Here is a 23,307-nt window from a genome sequence, read left to right on the forward strand (position 1 = left end):
TAAATACTGTATGTGAAGGCCAGTCGAGGATCTTAGTCCATGAGTCTGTGAGCCCCCTGGCTTCTTGCTTTTCTCTCTTATGTCTGTTTTGTTTGTTTGTTTCTTATGTTTGTTTTCTTTCTCCTTTTTAATTTTTTATTAATATCTTTATTTAAATACCTTGATTACAAATATGATTGTAGTTGGGTTTCAGTCATGTAAAGAACACCCCCCTTCACCAGTGCAACATTCCCATCACCAATGTCCCGAATCTCCCTCCTCCCCACCCCACCCCCGCCTATACTCTAGACAGGCTTCCTACTTTTCTCATTATGATAGTTCTCAATGTAGCTATTTCTCTAACTGTGCTTATCACTCTTTGTGATGAGCTTCATGTCATGAGCTGGACTTTCTAACCCTCTTCTCTTTTGTCTCTGAGAGTTACTGCAAGAATGTCTTTTATTTTTCTTAAAACTCAAGATGAGTGAGACTATTCTGTGTCTATCTCTCTCCTTCTGACTTATTTCATTCAGCATAATAGATTCCATGTACATCCATGTATAGGAAAATTTCATGACTTTATCTGCTGACAGCTGCATAATATTCCATTGTGTATATGTACCACAGTTTCTTTAGCCACTCATCTTTTGAGGGGCATCTTGGTTGTTTCCAGAGTCTGGCTATTGCAAATTACGCAGCAATGAATATAGGTGTGAGGAAGGGATTTTTGTACTGTATTTTTGTGTTCCTAAAGTATATCTCTAGGAGTAATATAGCTGGATCGTATGGGAGCTTAATTTCCAGTTTTTTTTTTTTTTTGAGGAATCTCCGTATCGCTTTTTATAAAGGTTGGACTAGACAGCATTCCCACCAGCAGTGAATGAGAGTTCCTTTCTCTCCACATCCCCACCAGCACTGCTTGTTCTCATTTTTTGTTTTCTTAATTCTCAAGGCACCCTTTCTTCAGGCCCATTCACCTGAGACTGGTCTCTGGCAATAGGGGATTGAACCAGGTTTAACTACACGTGATGCAAGTGCCTTTACCCCCATACTCTGGCTGGTCCTTCACCCATAGGTAGTTTCCCCTAAAATACAACAATTCTTATCTAGTTCAGAAACATCTCCATTTCTTCAGCCTTACAGCATTTACTTACTGTTCTATCCACTTGTTGCCAGAAAGTCAGTTGGGTAAATGGAAAAAGCTCCTGTTACTTAGATTTTTATTTCTCTGATTCTGTCTGGTCTAAGCCTCTTTCCTTATGCTATTATTCCCCAGGCTTACTCCCCAGAATTGCTGTTTAGATCCTTTGGTTTTTTCTCTCAGGAGCCTGTGGTGGGTATTTTTCTCCCAGGACCAACAAGACCTAAGGGTAGAGAGCAAGCAAGCAAAGATGTTTCATTTTTAAAATGTTTGAAATGTTGTCACTGTGAAATGTTATGATTGTGTTTCAGCACAAAGTTTTTTAACACCAATCCCTTTACCAGTGTCCACTTTCCTCCACCTATTTTCCCCTTTTCCCATTTGCCTCCCACTTACCCATCAATCCAGGATGTTTCCAGAATGGCCTCTTCGGGCCTTGTGAACACACACATGCGCGCGCACACACACACACACACACACACACACACACACACTTCTTTCCCACTTCTCTTCTTCCTGGACTCTGTTCAGTTCAAAGAAATTAAAATGAAGTCATGTTTCCCAAATGAGAGGGGAAGGCTGGAAAGGAAGTTGTCAGCAGGTGAGATACTTCTTCTCCCCTGGGTGATCCTAGAGAAGTTCATTTCCTTTGTGCTGACATGAGCGTTTGATCTGCAGAACAGGTATGGGTGTGAGTAAGGCATGCAGAGCTGATGTTCATGGAGCTTAAAGTCTGGCTCTGTAAGGATGGTTCCTGGACTGGAAGCCAAGACATACCTGACCCTGTGAATTAGAACTCACAGTTTTGGAGTTGTTGTTGTTGTTGTTGTTGTTGTGGACCATACCTGGCAATGCTCAGGGTTACTCCAAGCTCTGCACTTAGGAATTGATCCTAGAGGGTTCAGGGGCCTTATGGGATGCTGGGGATTGAACTCAAGCCAGCTGCTTGCAAGGCAAATGCCCTCCCCTCTGTACTTTGGCACTGGCCCCAAAACCCACAGTTCCTGAAGATTCCCAGTGGCCTCTCATGCATCCTCAATCAAGAGCAGCTCTGGCCCAAAAACTCAAATTAGAGTTTTGAGGTGAAACCATTGTGTTACCTAAAATTTATGTGGCTATTGTGAATTTTTCAGACATATCAGTGGCTCCAGTAGAAGAAACATTACACACAAGAACACTTTCTTGTATGCTGACCTTGACCTCTCTTGGTCATACATACCAGAACACAGGATGGAAGAGGCCCCTCATTTAAGGAAACTCAGTGTCCTCAAGTTGGACCTTCTATCCCCAAGCCTGAAAGTCATACTGCACCTGCCCTGGACACTTTTCCAGTGTCCCCAGCAGACACCTACACTCCAAACTAACATTCCAGTCATCCTCAAGTTTACTAAAGCCCTGCTATTGTTTTTGAACCTCTTGTCCTATTGCATTTTTTCCCTCTGCTGCCTGTAGCTTTGAGCCTATTTGACTTCCAGATGACAGGTATTCCTGCAGGAAACAAATCACCCCAGAGGTTTGGTTTAGGAGTTTTATTTTTATTTTTTGCAGGTGGCAGGGGATATCTCAAGTAGGCTCAGGGTGTTCCAAGGACTGCTGTTAGCCATCTGGGCCAGAGGCTTTTTCCAGAGCTGCTTAGGTTGCTGGAGACCACAGGGGTCTCATCCAGCAGTGGAGACATCTGGTAGCACTAGGGTCACACTGGGGCCCCAGAAATGCTTTCCATGCACCCTAATTTCTGTACTATCTCTCTGACCCCCTACAGCATGTCTGTTAGTTTATGGAGAGTTCCATGACTGCAGCTTGGTCAGGGCTAGGTCTTAGGGATGACTCCTGGGTCCTGTAGCCCTGCCACTGTCTCTGGATTGCCAGGAGGCAGAAAGAAGGACACTCACAGTTGAGGCTCAGGACTTGCAATTCTAGACATGAAATTGCCACCAAGACCCTGGTCTGTGGTACCCAAGACAGCCACCACTTGAGACAGCTGAGCTAGAGTATGTCAATTCTAACCTGGGCAGTGATGGCTGGGAGCCACATCCATTCACTCTCTACATATTCCATACACCAATAGATATTAGTGAGACAGAGGCCACTTGTAGGCAGAGATGTACCTGCCTGGGGTGTTCGGTAAACCTTGTTCCCCACAAGATCCAGTCTTTCAGAAAGAATAAGGGATGTTTGGGGAGTATCCCATGGCATCTCTTTCTCCAGATGGGACTTTGACAGGTAGCAACGGTGAGAGCCATCCACTCTCAAAATTCAGCCTCCACTCAGTCTAGAAGGGTTTGTGCCTGAGGACAGACCCCAGATTTTACTTCCAAGCTATAGGGCTGCAACATTTTTTCTGCGTTTTCAAGCACTTGACATGCTATATGCTCTGTGGGGTGACCCTCACCTGATTCAAAGGGTGGTAGGGGAGGAGTAGGACAAACTGCTAACAGGAATTCTAGCTTCGGAATTAGCTGGAGGAATGTACATGGGGATCTCAGGATTTCCTGTCATTACGAAAGATGAAAAGGGTACCTTTTTTTATTGTTTTGAGGGGTTTTATTTGTTTATTTGATTTTTTTTGCAGGGGTGGCCCATTACCTGGTGCTCAGGAATCACTCCTAGGGGTGATTCCATTTTTGATGCCAGGAATTGAACAGAGGTCAGCCATTCACAAACCTCTGTAATATTATAGGCTTTAGCCCTTGTAATGTATCTCTGACCTAGAAATGGTCTTGTTTTTCTGTTTTTGTTTTGTTTTGTTTTGCTTTTTGGGCCACACCCTGTGGCATTCAAGGTTACTCCTGGCTATGCGCAGAAATCACTCCTGGCTTGGGGGACCATATGGGATGCTGGGGATCGAACCAAGGTCTGTCCTGGATCTGCCACCTGCAAGGCAAATGCCCTACCACTGTGCTATCGCTCCAGCCCCAAAATGGTCTTGTTTTAAGAGCAATGCTAACTGCCTTCCCCTGACTTCAGCTGATGTAGTATGCCAGGTAACTGATGCTCATTGGTACCACATGCTTTCCATACTTAGGCACCTGCAGTAATGCCCACTAAACTGGACCAGCATTGAGCCCACTTGAATTTGCAGCCCATCCCAGTGCCTGTTCTGTTCACCACCTCCCACCCAGAAGGCACAGAGGAAAGATTTTATTCCCATTAATTCTGTTATGTAGATGTCATTTTTATTGTTCATTAAAAATCTTGAACAATGAACCATCTTGTTCCACCTCACAAATAGAGGGGGAAAATGGAGGGTACCAAGATCAAACAATCATATGAACATTAAGTAGGAAAAAAATGATCAAACTTAAATACCAAATCCAAAGCCAATGACAACAGAATTGATACCCAATTTACAACATACTAGACAGAGAGGACCACTTATAATAGCAGCCTGGCGGGTAAAAGAGGGGGATATGGGATGCATGTTGGGAACAGTGGTAGAGGAAGGAAAACATTGGTGGTGGGAACACCCCTGATTCAATATCACTATGTACCTAAAATATTACTATGAAAGATCTGTAATCCACTTTGATTAAAATAAAAATATATGTGGAAGAAAAAAATAAAACACACACACACAGAATGGTAACAGGAAAAAAAAATAAACATTTTATTTGCCTAGTTAAAAAAATCTTGGACAACATCTCTAGAAAGCCTGTTGATGTTCCCAGATTGAAGACAGTGAAAGTCCATGAAGCAATCAAGGGTCACTAGCAGATGGAGGGGAAAGGTCAGAAAGGCACATGGTGTTCAAACTGGGATGCCAGAGAGATGGTGTCTGATAAGATGTTAGTTTGTGGAGCAGATGGACCGGGATGATTGAGCATGTCCCTTCCCTATTGCTGGTGGCAGACATTCCCAGTGACAGGAACCCTTCCCCAAAAAACGTAGGACACCACCCCACATTTGCCCCTGGGGAACTATTTTGATAGGGGAGCAGACACAGCTCACCAGGCCCTCTCCCCTTATTCCTCCCTCTACTTCTCCCTCTGCCTCTGCCCTGCTGTTTCTCCTCTCTCCCCCACTAATTCCTCTCTATTTTATTTCTCTTTCTCTTTTTTTATCACTCCCCCCACAATTTTTTAGGTTAAAGTCCCTAATCAGTTTTCCTCCTGCTCTTTGCCCCTTGCCTGCCTCTGTGGCTGATATTTTTCTTCTCTTTCTCTCTCCTCTCTCTCTCTCCATTTAGACACTGTGTTTTGTAATATTGTTCCTTAGTGGATATCAGGCATATCACTTTTCAGCACCTACTTCTTGTCCAGAGTGATCATTTTCAAGTATCATTGTCAAAGTGGTCTTTGCTCTGCCCTAACTGCACTCCTACACTCTTTATGGCAAGTATCCCACCATGATTTATACTCTTGGCTCTTAGCTCTATTGTCTTTGAATATTATAACTATTTTGGGGAGGGTTGTTGGACATTATATGATTGAAACAGTCATGAACAACTTTGTAACTGTATCTCACTGTAATTCAATTAATTTACTTTTAAGAGTCCATAATCATCAGTACAATAGAATGTGCCCTTATTTTTAGTTAACATCATTACGAAACAGTTCATTGGGATGAGACTATGAAGGTGAGGTCCCCTACAGTATGACTGGGGTGAATTTGGAAGAGAGGGAATTTGTATGTACCCTTAGTATAAGTATTCCCTTCTGTGTCTAGCCTGTTGTAGATTGGATATCGATTCTGTTGTACTTGGCTTTGGATTTGGTGTTCGAGTCTGATCATTTTTTTATTTCTACTCAATGATCAATGGTGCCCTCCATTATTTCCCCCTCAATTTGTGAGGCAGAACAAGATGGTTCAAGTTATGTGGTTCTGTTTGAAGGTAAGAAAAAGAAAAAAGGGGGGAAAAATTTAAACAAGCAAAAAATGGGAGGAGTCCTTTTAGAGACTATAAATAACAGTTCAAGAAAAGAAAGGGAAAAAGGAAGGAAAACATAAAAATAATACAAGAAAAATCAAACCCCCCAAAAAACCCAAAACCAAACCAAAAAAAAAAAAATCCTGAAAAGCACCACAGCAATGAAGACAACAATCAAACACTAACCATGGTCCTGAAATAAAGACAATCAAAGCACAGGGGAAATAAAGGCAAAGAAAAGGAAAAAAATTAATTTGTGCTATTTTTTTTTGCATAGACAGTAAAAATTGGGGAGATTATAAAGGGAATTCCCCTGGCCTAAGAGATACAGGGTTTCTCCGCCCTTGAAGTATACTGTCATGGGTATAACTACAGGCTCCGTATATGCGCTTTTACTCTCCCCTAGGTCCTTTTGTGATGTCTGGAAGTTTTCCACTACGTCGTGGATGATAAAATCAGGCCTCTGTAGCTAGTATTTGCACATGTCATAGGATGGAGTCTCTCTTTACAGTTCCAGAAGTTCTGTTCTATCACTGTTGTTTTAATCAGTCTTTTGTAGTTGGGGGTCTTGGTTTTTGCACCGATCCCAGGATGAAGCCTAGGATAGAGTCTTTCATTATGTTTCCAGAAGTTCGAGAGCAGGGATGTTTGGGGCCAAATAGAATCGAGGTCCTGTAGGGGTGGTAGAGGGTGCAGGGCAGCTCTCCATCATGAATGGCAGTCACCACACCATGGAGACATATGTGGCTCCGTGAGATTTAACCATTTCTCTGAGTGAAAACAGAAAGTCACTCTTCAGCACTTGAGCATGTGATGTCCTTGTGAAGCATGACTTTTCCATGGAGACTCACCTCTGAAGAGTTCCCAACCATACTTCACTCAGCACCGTACACCCCGAAATGCTATCTGAAGCAAGTCATAACTTAGCTAACCAACTAAAATAGTAGAGACTGTGGGGAAAAGGCAAGGCTTTGAGGATCTGGGGAACAGCACCAGGGTAAGAGAAGGTCGAATTTGGAAGTATGATTTTGAGTGTTGGTGACATTTGGTGATGTCTACAGAGAAGTGAGCCCGAGGGGCTGGGGTAACCTACTGTTCTCATACCTCCTGATCACCCTAGAGGGAGCTGTAGGTTCCCTGTTGGTCTACTAAGCATGGAGATGGCTCTAGGTGTGCCCCCAACCACTAACCCAAGCACTGTAGTTTCCAAACAACACTGATTTGGGGCTGGAGTGATTTGCCTTGCATGTGGCTGACTGCAGCTCAATCCTCAGCATCCCGTATCACACCCCCGCTCCCCAGAGCTTACCAGGAGTAATTTCTGAGTGCAGAGCTAGAGGTAGCCCTTGAGTGCTGCTTGGTGGGACCCCAAATCCAAAGTCAAAACAGAACAAAAACAAAAAAAAATCTATAGTTAGTAGTGAGTGTCTCAGACCATCAAGCAAAGCCATAGGTGGCCAGTTCTACCAGGTGGCCTTGTGGCCCAAAGAGCAGATTTGACAGCTATTTAGGACTTTGGTGGTCTTTACTTCCTTTTATGGACAAGGTAAATCACTCTTTTGAGTGATTGACATTTGGGGGTTAGGAGGGAGACTTCCAAAAGTGTTCAGGATGAACAGGGGCCTCCTGGCAATTATCAACCAACTGAGCTGGTGGTTCCTGCAAAGGCCAAGGGATGTGGCCCTCCCCAGGCCACCCCTGTCGAGCTCAGGGGGCGCTTATATGGTGCTGAGGATTAAAACTGGACTGGCCACATGCAAACTAAGTGTCTTAATCCCTATACCATATTTTTGGCCCCTTGAACCATTGATTACTTTAAGATGTGTATGTTAAGAGATGTTAATATACTTTTGTTCCTGATCTAAAACACTTCTAATATCTAGAGATAGAAACTTTAGGTAGCTGTGCTCGCTTTGGCAGCACATATTACTAAAATTGGAACAATACAGAGAAGATTAGTATGGCCCCTGTGCAAGGGGCAAAAGAAACTTTAGGTAGCAACTTCAGTAGTTGTCCAGGGGATTTGATTTATTCCAATGTGGAACCAGGGGAAAAGCTGCAGGCATGCACCAGGCGGAAAATGAGATTTTTTTTCACTTTTTTCTTTTTTGATGAAGGTGTGTTTGTTGCTGATATTTAATCATATTGAATAGCTTTTCTTTGAAAATCAGAAGTTCAGGACAATGGTAGGATCACTCTGTTCTGGCTGTGGGGATACAGATGTAAATAGATAGTCTCTGTCCTCAAATAACTCAATGTTCCAAAGGGCAGACACAGAGATGATAAGGATGATCAAGCTTCAGGAGAGGGGACAGGCATCACAGAGGGTATGAAGAGACATTTAGTTGATGGAGAGGCAGGGGAAGGACATGGCGAGAGGGTGCTGGCAAGCAGAGTGACCTGTGGGATAGGATAGGGGATGGGGCAGTTTGTGGTGGCCCTTAACCTATGGGATTGTAGTTATTCCAAATCAGTTGAGGGTCACAGTGTTACCCCAAGGTTGGGTGGAAGACATGAGGAGAGCCCTGAGTCCTTCCTTCCTGGATCTTACTAATGGTCTCACTCCCTGGATGGTTTTGTCAAGTGGACATTTTTGTTCCTCCCAGACCACCCTTCCCAAGAAAGACCCCTGTGTGTGCATGTCAGCAGGAGGTTCTAGCCCTTTTGCTGTACTAGCAGATATTAGCCCTGTCTAGATCTATTCATCTGAGGTATTTGGGCACAGGAGTAGATGCAGGCCTGGCTCAGGTGCAGTTGGAGCCTGTACCATGAAGTGATGGCAACAACGAAGGTACAGAAGGACATGTCAAATATTAAGTCTCTAAGATCTGAGGTAAGAGCTAAAAATTGCAGACCCCACCAATACTTCTTTTTTTGTTTTGTTTTGTTTTTGAGCCACACCTGGTGATGCTCAGGGGTTATTCCTGGCTAGGTTGCTCAGAAATAGCTCCTGGATGCCGGGGGATTGAACCAAGGTCCGTCCTAGGTCAGCGCATGCAAAGCAAACACCCTACTGATGCGCCACCGCTCTGGCCCCATTACTTCTGAAGAATTATTTATGGTGTGTGTGTAGTCAGGGCTCACTAATTATTTATGGTGTGTGTGTAGGGGGTTTGTGGTCAGGGCTCACTCTAATTCAGAGCCTGTGAGATAAATGCTCAATCACTGGGCTATATCCCTAGAACCCCCAGTAGAAAGGCTTTTTCTATTCTCCTCTTCTATTTGTCCCCAGCAAGAAATAGATCTTAAATCATAGCAAAATCACATAGATATTTTTCTTAACCTCAGCACGTAACAAGCTTTCAGATTCAGTTGCCACATCTCATTCGTCATCAGGCTCTTTTTTTGCACAGGGCCATGTGGGTCAATTTATTATAAATCACAGATTCCCAGTGGCGTGTTGAATGATTTCAGTGGGGCCTTGGGCATGGCTGCTGGGCACAGGTCCATGGCCTCGAGTCTGGCTGGTGAGGGAAGCAGAGCACAGCCTGACCAGCTATAAACCCAAATGTGAGTTGGTGCATGGTTCTGTTTTGTACAAGTGACGCCAATCAGGTGTTTCTGTCTCCTCCTTCAAGGGGGGGGGGGGGGACTCTCATCAGAAAACAGTGGCTGGCTGCCTGAGGGCCCAGCCACTGCTCCTTGTGTGCTCGGCTCCTTTGGAACATTCCACATTAATTATAGCAGCAGCTCAAGCTGCTTGGGTGTCCACAGATCTGAAGTGACTTCAGGGAGAGGTTCTGTGCTCAGGACAGAGATCACAGTGGGGAGGAAGTGCCCCTGCAGGCCTTGAGGTGAGTTGGAGACCACAGAAGGTGGAAAGTCCAGGGAGGGATCCTATGTATAGAAACATTAGGAACACAGTCCATGCTAGCCTGTCAGTTCATCAGGTCCGCCTTAAAAGACCAAATCTTGGAACTGAAGGAAAGAAATGCTTTATACTGAAGGTTGCAAGAGACTTTGGCAACATCTGGGCCAGTAGCTTCCTCTGCCTCACTTTGTTTCTTTCTGTGTGAAACATAAGCAATCCTATGCTTGTTGTTTTATTTTCTGTTTAAATTTTTGTTTTGTAAAAAATAAAAATAAAAATGTGTTTTGTTTTGAGACCACTTCCATCAGTTTTCAGGGTGTATTCCTGGCTCTGCACCTCAGATCATTACTGGCAGGACTCAGGAGACCATCTGGTTGAGAACTGAACCCAGGTTAGCTATTTAGGGTTCTGCTGTACTATTGATTTAACTCCAATTTTTTTTGTCCATTTATTTTTTTATAGGGGGAGGAGCCACACCCAATAGTGCTCAGGACTTACACCTGGCTCTTATTTGGGGATTATTTTTGGAAGGAAAGACTTGGAACCATATGCAGTGCTGACGGTCCAATGGGGGTTAGCTGTGGGTCACAAAAGCACCTTACCTACTGCTTACCTACTTTTCTCTGGCCCACATTTGTCATTTGAATTGTGTGTCAGTGTATGGTCCCTGGCACAGGCTCTACTCATGATTGTGCCACCCTCACCACCTTCTCTAGAATAGCTTCACCCCAGAGAGGAACTATCCCCATTAAGCAGTTACTCCTCTACTGCATTCCTATACTTATCACCATGAATTTGCCTATTCTAGATGGCTTATCAATGTGGGCTCATATACGATCTCCCTATCTGTGCCTCAATACTCTGCAGCAAGCTTTTCCCCCATTTTTCTCATGCTGGCCTCTTGGGACTCTGATAGCTTTCCCTAGGTCAGGGGTCTCAAACTTAATTTACCTGCGGGCTGCAGGAGGCAAAGTCAGGGTGATCCTTAAGTGCAAAGTCAGTAGTTAGCCTTGAACATTGGGGGTGTGTGACCCAAACAACTAAAACAAAACAAAACAAAACAAAAAAGATTCCTCTAGGGCAGGGCCACAAAATGTTGTACGGAGGGCCATTTGCTGCCCGAGTTTGAGACCCCTGCGCCTAGATCCTTCCTGAGGTGATCTTCCTCTCACATCTGCTTGGTCCCCCTCACCAGCCCCAGTCTTTGGCTGAGTTGCTTGGAAGAACTCTTTTCACTCAGCCTACCTGCTGGGTACTATGATGTCAGCCAGTGTGTATGCATACATAAAGTTTATCTGTATTGTCTACGCATGTAAGTGCATGAATATGCACATGCCTGTGTGCATCAAATCAACTCAGCTCTAGACCAGTTTCAGGATCTGTCTCCAATTTTAAATTACCACTATTCTGATAAATTACCACTATTCTGGAGCATTCCACAGCCAAGGAAAAAGCAGGCCACTTTCATCGTCTGTTCTTTTAAAGAAAAAGGAAGTAAGGAGTCTCAGAAGATGAATACTCAGTGAAGGTCTTCTTAGAAGTTTGGGTATATTGGGGCTGGAGCAGGGGCGCAAGAATTAGGACATTTACCTTGCACGCACTGACCTAGGACAGTCTGCAGTTCAATCCCCCAGTGTTCCATATGGTCCCCCAAGCCAGGAGCAATTTCTGAGTGTATAGCCAGGAGTAAACCCTGAGCATCATTGGGTGTGGTCCAAAAACCAAAAACCAAAAAAAAAAAAAAAAGTTAAGGTGTGTTGTGGAACACATCAGCCTGCCTTTGGCAGTATTAACCAAATTTAAAGCACAACCTTGGATTTCCACCAAATTTTTTTTGTTGTTGTTTTGGTTTTGGTTTTGGTTTTTGGGTCACACCCGGCAGTGCTCAGGGGTTATTCCTGGCTCTACGCTCAAAAATTGCTCCTGGCAGGCTCGTGGGACCATATGGGTTGCCAGGATTCTAACCACTGTCCTACATGTAAGGCAAATGCCCTACTTCCATGCTATCTCTCCGGCCCCGAATTTCCTTTTTAAATCTGGAAGCAACCCACGTGAATGTGAATACTATTTCACCCAAGGCAAAAAGTTGCTCACATTTCTTCTCAGTTTTAAAGACTGAACTGGCCCCCACTGTTGATGTGGTTCCCATCAAGATTTTCTAGTTTATTTTGGTTTGGGGACCACACCTAGCAGTGCTCAGGGCTTAGTCTTGCCTCTGCACTCACAGATCAGTCCTGGCAGATGCAGGGGATCATGTGTGATGCGAGAGATTGAAACAAGTCACCCACATGTAAGGCAAAACCCCTACCCATACTCTCCCTCTGGTCCCAGGATTCTCTTTTTCTCTTTTTTAAAAACTGAAGGAAAAAAACTTTTATAAACTTGGATTCCTGCAACGTTCAAGCTTTGTATAAATTTAACTCTGTGCTCCGATTTTAATTGCCAGGTAAAAGAAACCTCAATCTTGCTTATTCAATAACTGCCAGAAATACTACCAGGCATTGGAGAAAGGCTGGTAAGGATCTGAACCAGAAAGGGCTGCCAGTTCATGAGTTCTTCTTTCAGAAGATTGAAGAATTCAGAACTAGCTGGGAAATTGAACTTTACTTAGCCAGAGGAGGAAGAATCTTCCATGCGTATTTGCAGATGTTGATGCCGTGTGCATAACTTGTGATATGTATGCGTGAGCCTGTTCCTGCGGCTTGCATACTTGTGATACATATGCATACAGCATGCGTACTTGTGATGTGTGTGCGTGTTCCTGAAGCATGCATGGCATGGGGCCATGTTCTCTAAGGACAGAGCACAGTGTCTGGGCTATCCCATCTTTTCTCCCTATTGGAATTCTTTGAACACCTCCCTCAATCTCTGCTAGGTGCTCTAGTCTGTTGAAACCTCATCTGGTCACTGGTGAATGGGAGGGAGGAGTTAGAAGGAAATGCTTGTGTTTGCATGAGATGGAGTCGGGGTAGCTGACTTGCAGACCAGCCATTGAGAAATGCTGCTCTTCCCCTCTTTCACCTGTGCCTAATTCAGTAGAGGCCATGCTAGTAGCTATCTCATAGAATTCCCTGCATACCCTCTGCAAAAATCGGTGAGTTTCTTCAGGCCAGGGAAGGAGATGGGCCATTTTCAGGCAGACTAGTTAAGAAAACACTTGACAAGAAAACTTGGCTTTCTCCTGTGGCTCTTCGGTGAGAAATAGCTGTTCTGGATGGGGTATATTGAGCCCATCATGAAAGCTCCTTCTCCTGAACAGCAGGCAGCAGAATTTGGAGCCTTGTGACTCTGGTGACTGACTATCCCTGCTGATCTCAGAAAGAGGGTGCATGTTGGGGAGAAGTTTCTTTGTTGTGCTCAGGGATTACTCCTGCCCTCTGCTCAGAGATTACTCTTTATGGAGCTCAGAGGATTTTATGTGGCACTGGGGATTGAACCCAGTTCAGTCACAGACCTACTGGCAAGTTCTTTAACAAACCCTGCCTCATCTCTTTGCACCCCCAGTTAGCTTTTTATCTAGTTTTCCACAAAGACTTTGATCGAAGGGGGTGATGTTTGTGAAGCATTGCCCTTCATGCCTTCCCTGCACACAGTTCAGGAGAAGTGGAGGCAGAACTGGGTAAGACCCCAGAACACATGCCTTGGGGAGAAGCACTGGGCCTGGACACCACACTGCAGGAAAGGGGCAGGCCCTGAGCAGAAATGCATAATGCTATGGCAGGCTTATGTAGCAAGGGACTCACTGAGATATGACTGGTTTTCACCCAGACTAGAGGGGAAGCTCCCCCCATGGGTGCTACACCCCCCAATCTGCTCTGCACCTTCAGGGCCAAAGGCAGACTGAAGAATGGCCTGCTGAGGGAGGTGGGTGGGAAGCTGGAAGAACTTGGCTGCAAAGGTTTCTCAGCAGCCCAAGGAGTCCTGCCTAGCTGGTGTGGGATAAATCTCTGTCTTGCTGTCAACAGCCCTACATGAGGTAGGGGGGCTCAGCCAAGTGACCTGGCAGAGATCCGTGGGACTAGCACACTAGATTTAGAGGGAAGGGACAGCCCCAGGTAGATCATGGACAGCCCCAGGTAGATCTTGCACAGGGCAGGCAAGGTGGCCTGTGGGTTCTGGCAGGCTGGTCTGGCTGTGTCAGGACCTTTGCTTCTACCATTGAAGCCCTTTTATGCTCCCCTGGGGCTGAGATCTATGGGATAGACTTTAGCCCAGGACAGGGAGCAGATAGAGTTCCTTGGCACACCCATGTTTATTGGGTGAATGTTTCCATGGGTACAGGTGTGTGAAGAGAAGATATGGGTGAGTTTGGATGCATTTGGGGGCCAGTGTTGGTGGTTTATTTTTTTTCTCAACCAGTAGTTCAGGAGCTGTCTCTGCATGGGGAGAAATGTAGAGAGGGGTCAGCAGGGACTAGGGATGTAGAGAATTTCAGAAGAAAGGTGACAGGAGCCATGTTCAACAGAAACACCCACTGATGCTTTCAGAAGATTCTAGTTATAACCCTTCCCTCAACACCCTTTAACCTGAGCTTTCTTTTGAGATGTTAATCCCACCTGGATGATCAGACCTGCCCACACCTGGGATGGGACAGGCTGTTTTAAGTAAAGAATTGAAAAGTCTGGCTGGGGGGTGGGGGGAGGTGAGGAGAAGCAGCAAAAGGACTGGAAGAAAGACATGGCTTAGGAGCACACAGGCCAGGGAGAGCTGGGCAAAGAAAGCAGATGGCAGAAAGACTCATGGCAGAGAAAAAAACTGTGAGGAATAAAGTGAGCTGACTCCAAGGAATATCTTAACTGCTTGTGAATTCTTTCTCCACCATTACCCTGCATATTCAGACCCACCAGCCAAAGGGGCTAGACACAGTGCCCAGGGAGGACTCACCCAACATGTGGATCTCTTTATATTTTATATTTTTGTTGCATTAAGCCCTTTGGATGGGCTTGGATGGTGATGGAATGAATGGAGGGGCCTTTCTCTGCCATTCCAGGCCACGTGGCTCCAATCCCCTCCAGCTGTTGGGTATCTGGATTCAGGAGAACAGCGGGTAGAAAACCCACATGCAGTTAGGTTTTCAGAGAGATCATCTTTATTCAGCCCTGGCCAACATGTGTGGCCCATATCTTAACCATTTACACATTCTATTCTCAGCTTGCCCTGCGTCTTAGCCTTTTCCAGCCATCTTTCCTCCTGCTCCTTCTCCATCCTGGCAAATCCCCCTTTAGCCCCTGAGGTCAAACCTTTTATAATCTACCAAAGACCCCTCCCAGAAGTGGGAGGTCTATTAGCAGGTAAGGTTACATAGGAGAAATGGGGTGGGGTTACGTATTTTTATTCTATACAGTCACTCTTCTTAGGAAGCAGCTTGGACTAGCTTTGATCCAACTTTAAATTTCATGCTGCATGTTCTCAACCCATTCTGGGTGTCACTTGACTTCCCTCAAGGCTTAGGGCTCAAACCAGAGAGAACTGGCCAGTCAGTCCCCATGTGCAGTTTGGGCTCTTTTCCCCTTCTGCAGAATTCTACAGCATCTGCAGCCCCACCACCCTGGATTTGGGTGAGGCCGCTTTCAGTTCTTTGTTGCTTTTATATGGAGCACCCTAGGTGGCAGAAATCTCAAGAGCCTCCTGGAAGCCAGTAGAAAAGACTGGAGTAGAGCAATTCAAGGAGGGGCTTTGAGAGAATCTTCCGTGCTAGTGGGGTGTGGTGGGGTAGTCAGGGCATGGCGTGGCATGGCATGTAGTCTTCTCTAGGAGACCAGTATAATGCAAAAGGGTCAACAGATGGGGGGGCTGGGTTAGTGAGGCTGAGGGGCCAATGTCAGGAAGGAGCTAAGAAGGATGGGTTTACTTTCAGTCATCTGGAAAGAGAATATGTCAGGTGCTTAGATCACAGTGGCCTGTGTCTTGGGTGCTCTTGTCTCCCCTGCCAGGGAAAGAGTCTGGAAAAATACAAGCAGAAGAATGTGTGGTCCCAAGGAGGCTGGCTGAAACATGTTTCCAGAACCATAGAGCTGCACTAGGGAAGGTCTGGCCTGGTGGGATTCTTCTTGGGAGTCTGGGTAGAAGGCCCAGCATACTAGGCCAATGCGATACTGAGTTCAGTACAAGGAGGCAGTAGCTGCAGCTGCATGTCGTGTGCCCAGCATTCAAAACAAACTTTGCCTCAAACTTGCACCCTCCTTCTGAGTTCAGCAGGCATACACCTGTGGAGTCATTCCCAAATCCCCAATTTTCTCCCTGAGCTCCCCTGAGCTGCCTTGGGCCCCCACAGTTGCCCACTCCCATATCTATCTACTCCTCTCCCTGCCTTCCCCTTCCTAACCAACAGTGACCAGCATTTTGGCCCTCAGGGATGCTCAGCTTCCAGGGGAGTGGCCCCTCCCCACCTTTCTCCCAGGATGATCCTGTTCTCCCTCAGGTCTCTCACCCCCCCCCCCCAATACCCTTATTTGGAGTGTTACAAAGTTCCCCGTGATGGGGCTATTCAATATCTTGTCACAGATTGACTGTGCCTGGTCTGTGGAGGTCTGTGCCCACCACTCCTAGTAACTATAAAGAGTTCCCACCACTTGTCTTAAACAGTCTCTCTTGCAGGGTGTGGACATGTGCTTAGCACAGTGGGCTTTGATATGCGTCTCTTAGATTAATAAACTTTCCAGACACTCTCCTGTGTGCATCTGCACAGTAAGGCCTGCTGGTATTTGAGAGCTGTCTTTTGTTCTCAACTTCACAGGGAAGGCCTAGAGGCCCCTCTTCAGGAAAGAAGCAGTTTGGAGATTTGGACTTCCAGCCTGACTACCCAGCCCTGCTAAAGTTGCGTGCTGGCAGAACAGGATCTGCACAGATCTCCCACAGGCCTGTGATTTTTGCTTACCCCTTGGTATGCTTGGAGACCCAAGAGGAGTCTCAGTTCTAGCAGCAGACGTGCAGCTGGATTGTTTCTTCCTGGGACTGGCAAGCTCTTATTCACCCCCTAGAAATGCTTCTTTATCCAGCCCTGCACCTTTGGGATCCGAGCAAGGCTCTCAGTCAGGAGAAGAGATAATTTGGTGCATTTTGCTCCCTCCCCTTTCTTTTAAAAGAGGACAACAACCCCACAAGGGGCCTGAGATGCAGCCAGCTGTGTGGGGGCAACTGGGCAGGCTCCAGGGAGAGCTGACTGTTTGGACAGGCTTAAGGCCAGGCCATTGGGGCTCAGATGTGCTGTTTAGACACCAGCAGCTGGCTCAGTCACAGACTGGGATGCCTGTAAAAATCAGAAAGAAGCAACATGATTTGTAAGAGGCAGAGGTGAATGGGCCATCTGAGTGTGGGGAGGCTACCTCCTGTCACAGCCCTTCAGGTACTTCTGCTTCCCCTTCCCCAGCAGGAGGTGCTGAAGACTTGGAGGCATGAGGTCAGCCTCGGGACCATCCTGACTGTCCAAAAGAGCCCGGGGCTCTAAGTAGATCTTTCTACTTTCAAACTGCTCTCTGCCAGCTTGGCTCCAGCTGCAGCTGCTGAGGGCATGTGTGAGGGCCAGCAGAGCAGTCAAACCTGGGGGCACCCGAACTTCCCTTCATGGAGAGACCAGAGGGTCCCAGATTTTCCTCCAGAGCCTGCTCCTCTGACCCTCCTGCAGAGACTCACAAAGGCCTTGTTTTGTCTCCTGCTTGAACTCGGTATGGCCAGCGGTATATTTTCCTTTTGACTTTATTACACAGGATGCTTTCTGGTGCTGGAATATGTGCACACCCACCCTGCCCCCACTCAGCAGAACCCAAAGGGTTTCAGTGTTTCCTGGAGCACAGAGCCTGGACAGTAGAATAATTGTCCTAGAGGATCCTTACAGGGGCCCTGCACGACCTCCATATGGGATCTACTAGATCAGGGTCCCTGTTTAGCCAACATCCTCAGCACCCTGCAAGCCCTGGTCTCTGATCATCCCTCAATCAGGCCCTGTGCTTTGTGAGTTTGAAGCCAAGGGTGTGTATGAGATTTCTGGGTTTCTCAGTGAACTATGGTGGTTCAGTTTTGAGGGGAAAGCAGATAGAGCTGCCAGAGAGTGGGACCCTGGTGATTGATGATCAATAGCCTTGGGCAGCTTGGCAAGCCAGCCAGTGATTGCATGAACTGTTTCCTTCCTCAGTGTTCCCCTCTCCCCATGCTTCCCAGAAATCTTTGCAGCTACAGGGTCCTGTTCTGGGGCCTTGACTTTCTGCCTCCAGGTCCCCTTCCAAACCTTCCCATTATAAACTGTGGCTAAAATCCCCACCTCACCCCAGATTTGATGTGTGAGGGTTCCCCTTTCTGTGTTTTGTTCTTGAGAATCTCAACACCACAGAATCCCCCAGCACTGTCAGGAGCAGCTCTGGAGACCCAAAAGCACTGCTGGGTGTGGGCCCAAGCAGCATCATATTGTCCAGCCCTTGCACTGAACCACTGGACTGGTTGGTTCAGACTTGCCAGTGGGGCTCTTGGACGTCCTGAGAACCACCTGTGACAAACCAGCCCTAAAATAAGAGAATAAAGTCCCTACTAAACCATCAGAACTCTGTGCCGTCATCTCTTGCTCTTCTGGATGGACCAGGCAGTGGTGGGCATGAAGGGGTTCTTCATAAAACAAGGTTTTTTTAAAGTAGAAAAGGAGTTTGTTTTAGCCTGTGTGCAAATTTCTTATCTTTACCGGGTCACCCTTCAGCATTGATATCTCTCTCTAACTCTCTCTCTCTGTGTGTCTCCAAGTCTCTCTCTCCTTTTGAGGAACATAAGGAATGAAAGCTCTGCCTAAATTGTTGATATTCTTAAGGTATGACTCAGTTGGAGAGCATATATGTTAGGTACTGGTGGCTCTTAGTCCAGGTCAGGAACAATCCCTAAACACACATAAAATGATGTGAGCTCTGAGTCCAGACACCTGGTAGCTATATTTGCTGCTCACCAGCTATGTGATACCTAACTTGTGCCTCAGTTTCCTCAGGCAGAATTGATATATTATCTCACAGTGTACCCCTCTCTCAGAGATGTTGAAAAGTGAAGAGGATGGTGAGGTGGAGAGGTGAGGCAGTGGTGCAAACAGTTAAAATGTAGAACTTGTGAGTTCTTAGGGTTATAGTTCTCAAAGGGTCAAGAGCACCCTGTTTGGGATCCCCAGCAACTCTGCACCATAGCTTCTTTCTCTTCTAGGACTTCTAATTCCAGCAACTCCTCTGTATTTATATACTTCATATATCTCCTATTGTTCAATTGGTTATGACCAGCATTAACAAATGTGTGAAAACCAATTATTTTGGGTTGTTACACAGAAGCACCAATCAGATCACCACATAAAGACCAATCAGATTGCCTAGATAAAGACCAATCAGCTTGCCTCTTATAGAACCACTCAAATATCTGACTTCCTCTGTAATCTCGAATCTGTTCAGTGTGGTGAGAGGACAGTCATGGCACAGAATGTTGGGAAAAACATACATTTGGGGTCAAGATAGCTGCTCCAAGTATAAAGTTCTGCCACATGCTGGTGGTAGAAGACAAACTGTCTTCATTTTTATTTGGGTTTGGGTCATAAAGGCAATTCTCAGGGCTTAGCTTAGCATCACCCCTGGTGGTGATGAAGGGAGTGAATCATAAGAGATGCCAGAGAGAATGGGCCGAGAAGGTGGCGCTAGAGGTAAGGTGTCTGCCTTGCAAGCGCTAGCGTAGGACGGACCGAGGTTCGATCCCCCGGCATCCCATATGGTCCCCCCAAGCCAGGGGCGATTTCTGAGTGCACAGCCAGGAGTAACCCCTGAGCATCAAACGGGTGTGGCCCAAAAACAAAACAAAAAAAAATAAAAAAGATGCCAGAGATCAAACCCTGGTTTTCTGTGTGTAAGGCAAGTGCTGTACCCACTCTACTTTTGCTCCAGTCCCAGACAGGCTTCAGTTTGGCTTCAGTTTGTCGAATGAATAGAATGCCCCCTCCTTCCCACCTGGTGGTTGTGGAGACCCAGAAAATTAGACTCTTCTACCATACACCTAACTAACTCCAAGCTAAAACTGTGCTCTCTTCCCCACGCCTAGGCACACGTTTTGGCAGTTCCGCCAGGAGAACCCCAAGACCCGTGTTGGGAGCCCTCCACCCAATGGTCTACCTGGCTTCAATAGCGGGGTGATGTTGCTGAATCTGGAGGCCATGCGCCAGTCATCGCTCTACGGCCACCTGCTGGAGCCAGGGCAGGTGCAGCGGCTAGCTGACAAGTACCGCTTCCGCGGCCACCTCGGGGACCAGGACTTCTTCACCATGATCGGTATGGAGCACCCGGAGCTCTTCCACGTACTTGACTGCACATGGAACCGGCAGCTGTGCACCTGGTGGCGGGACCACGGCTACAGCGATGTCTTTGACGCCTACTTCCGGTGTGAGGGCCATGTCAAGATCTACCATGGGAACTGCAACACCCCCATACCTGAGGCCTAGGGTCATGTCTGTCCCCTGAACCTGGGATGAAAGAGAGATGTGCCTTTGGGACAGGCCCCAGGGTGAATCCCGAAAGAGCCACTGTGAGAGGCATCTGAGAGCCGACATTCCCACCCTGGGGTTAGGCCTTCTCTGTGTTGATGGTCCATAGCTCTGTCTTTCTAAAGGGCTTGACAGACAAACAGGAAGATAAGTTTTTGGGTGCCTGGGAGCAAAAGTTGGCAGAGAAGGAAGGACAGGAAACCCACCTCTTGCTTTCAGTTCCCAAAGAATGAAAGTCTCTTTCAAAAGTCTTTGGGGGTCTTTGGGGGACCAAATAGAAATTTATTTCCAGTGAGCAACCTTCCACTGGAAATAATGGAATGACCATAGCTCCTAGACTGTGCTAAACAAGAAAGCCAGGGCTTGAGTAGCCACCTGAATCTAATCCTCCCACCCGCTTGGCAGCTTACGTGCCTGTCCTCCAAGGCTCGTGCTGGTGGACCTGGCACACGTTGTCTCTTTGGAGATCTTTTGCTGGTGGCCACATAAGAAATCCTGCCTCATTACTGGCGCCTTCAGAGCTCTCTGCCCACAGCTGCATCTCAGAACCTCATTATCCCAACTTCATTCTGGCCAGCTCAGCGGGACTAGTCTGTGCCCAGACATCAAATCTGCCATTAGAGCACAGGGCTTGGCCACACCCCACAGCAGATAGGCAATGAAATGGTCCGCCCTGCTGCTCGAGGGTTATTGGGAGGGGTGCTGTACTCAGCTCATCAGCTTTCTCTTCTCTTTGGAAAACCAACCCAGTAACTTTCTGTTGTATCATGGAGAAATTAGGATGTTATTTCTGGGTTTCTTCTTTTAAAGGATTGTCCGGTGGGGGGTTGGGGAGATGACATAGGAATTAAAGTCCAGAGAAACTAGTCTATAAGGCCTTGAGAGGTGTCCCTGATGGTCTCAGGAGGAATATGGTTCAGCAGTGCTGAATTCTCAGGGACTAGCACTGAACAATAGACATGATTGGCTGAGTATTGCCTGCAGTAGCCCCTGGTCCCCCAGAGAACTGCTTGGGAGGCTCCAGCCCACCTCCCACTCCCAACCAAAGGAGGTATCCTGTGAGTAGCCTGCAAGTAGGAAACTAAGTGCTAGTGATCCGTGCTGTGCAGTCTAGTGAATTCCTTCAGGAAGAAATGTTGCTAGGTTCTCATCTTCTTCCCATTTTATTTACTTTTTAAACATTCTCTCCACCATTAGCTTGTAAATCGTCTTAGGGAACACGGTGATTCATGCTGTTTATTCTCTGAGCATAGTGCCCTGTGACATAAAGGTTTTGAATCATGAGTAGAGTGTGCAGCATTGAGTCCCCTCTGTGTGGACTGTGCTCAGAGGGGTGGGCAGCAGCTGAGGGATTGTCAAGAAGGTAACCAAGGGGAGAAGTGTGCTCTCTAGTTCCATGTGAGGACCTCTTTCTTTCTGTGCATTGCAGGCCCACCTGCCCTGGGAGCAAAAAGCAACTCTTTCTTTTATCCCCATCCTGTGGCCTGTCCTAAAGGGCTGGGACATGCTGCTGTCCCATGTGGCTCCCCATATAACTGTTCTCATTGCTTAGGTGCTTGATTTCCTTTTTTGAGCTACCGGTTATTGAATGCTGTGTGCCAAACATTGTATCTTGGCATTTATATATACTATCAATCATGTTCATGAAAGCTTTGTAACTCATATTCTTAAATTTATTCTAAGTAAAATTGAGGAATGTGAACACAGTCATTGTTTATCAGCATTTTTTAATAGTAGAAAAGAATTGGAAGCAGTTTAAAATGGAAAGTAGCTAAATAATGTATGTTGCATACATAGAAGGGAAAACTTTAGACATTAAAAACCATATTTTTGAAGAATATTTAATGCTACTGCTTTTGGAAATTGCTTAAATATGCTATGAGGTAAAATGCAAAAATAAAAGATGTAGAGATTATTTCTGATTTTATTTTTTAATACTTTTCTACATGAGTATGTGGATATATAAAAAATTCTATCCTGTATTTCATTTGTTCAATTCCTTAAAAAAGCTGAGCATTTATACAAATACATTTTTGCAAAAATGATTTCAGTGAGGAAAAAATGTGGGTAATACAATATAAAGGTATTTTTCCTGCAAAACTTCAATAATGAAAAATTCTCTAGTCATGGGTATATTTTATTATTGCAAAGAGAAAACAATGAACTGGTTGATCAGAATGGACAAAAGCCAAACAAAATTTCTTCACAAACTTTCTTAAAACACTTAAATTTTATTTTAGGCACCATGGTTTATAATGCTGTTAATGGTATAGTTTTATGCATAAAATACCCCACCATCATATCCTCTACCAGAATGCCCACTTCACTGTTGTTCCACTGTCCCCTACTCATTCAGTCCCCTTTTCCCATAAGCTCCCCACTGATGACCAGTTCTCAGTTTCAACTGCCTTTGGGCATTTATTGAGTCCCCAAATTTTATTTTATCTCACATGAGAGATCATTCTGTGTCTCCTAATTGCACTCAGCATGATACTCTTCAGCTCCTTCCACACAGCAGCAAATAGCATGTTTTTATCTTTTCTTATTTTGAGGACATATTCAGAAGCTGCCATGTCTGTGTTACCAATGACCCTGAGTTTCCAGCTGCAAGGTGAACCCTTCCCTGGAAACCCAGTGGAGTGCAGGCCTCAGTGTTCCTGTAATTTGACAACATTGGGTTTTTCTAACTCGGTGGGAGTGCTGGTTCCTGATGGGGATGCTATTATAGTCAGTTCCCTGCAGACAGTTCATTGTACTGGGCTTGATTGGCCTTCTGAGGACTTCTACTCTACTGGAACTTCCACTCAACTTTCTGGAACTACTTGAGTGGGCCAGTCTGATTTAGGTGATTTAGGTGATTTTTCTCGTCACCTGTGTTTACTTCACCAGAAGCAACTAGTGATTGTTCAATGTCTTCATAACAAAAACAAACAGTGGTATTGTAATTGCCTACCCTCTTCCAGTCACCTACAGCTGGCTCATCCATGGTTTTCATAAATGTGACCAGGAAAAAAACATAATGGGAA

General features: G+C 45.9%; 1 protein-coding gene and 1 non-coding gene across 2 annotated transcripts in view; both read left to right on the forward strand.

Annotated features, from left to right (window-relative positions):
* Positions 1-20,617, forward strand: part of XXYLT1 (xyloside xylosyltransferase 1) — a 110,802-nt gene extending 90,185 nt beyond the window's left edge. The window contains exon 4 of the mRNA XM_049775985.1: positions 19,843-20,617. Within this exon, the coding sequence (XP_049631942.1) occupies positions 19,843-20,239 (397 nt within the window). The 3' untranslated portion in view covers positions 20,240-20,617. The remainder of the gene's footprint in view (positions 1-19,842) is intronic.
* On the forward strand, positions 7,892-7,999 carry LOC126012392 (U6 spliceosomal RNA). Its single transcript, XR_007496883.1, has one exon. It is a non-coding gene; the product is annotated as a U6 spliceosomal RNA (small nuclear RNA).
* Positions 20,618-23,307: the final 2,690 nt, after the last annotated feature.

The sequence above is a fragment of the Suncus etruscus genome, chromosome 6 (assembly GCF_024139225.1).
Source record: "Suncus etruscus isolate mSunEtr1 chromosome 6, mSunEtr1.pri.cur, whole genome shotgun sequence".
NCBI classification, from domain to species: domain Eukaryota; kingdom Metazoa; phylum Chordata; class Mammalia; order Eulipotyphla; family Soricidae; genus Suncus; species Suncus etruscus.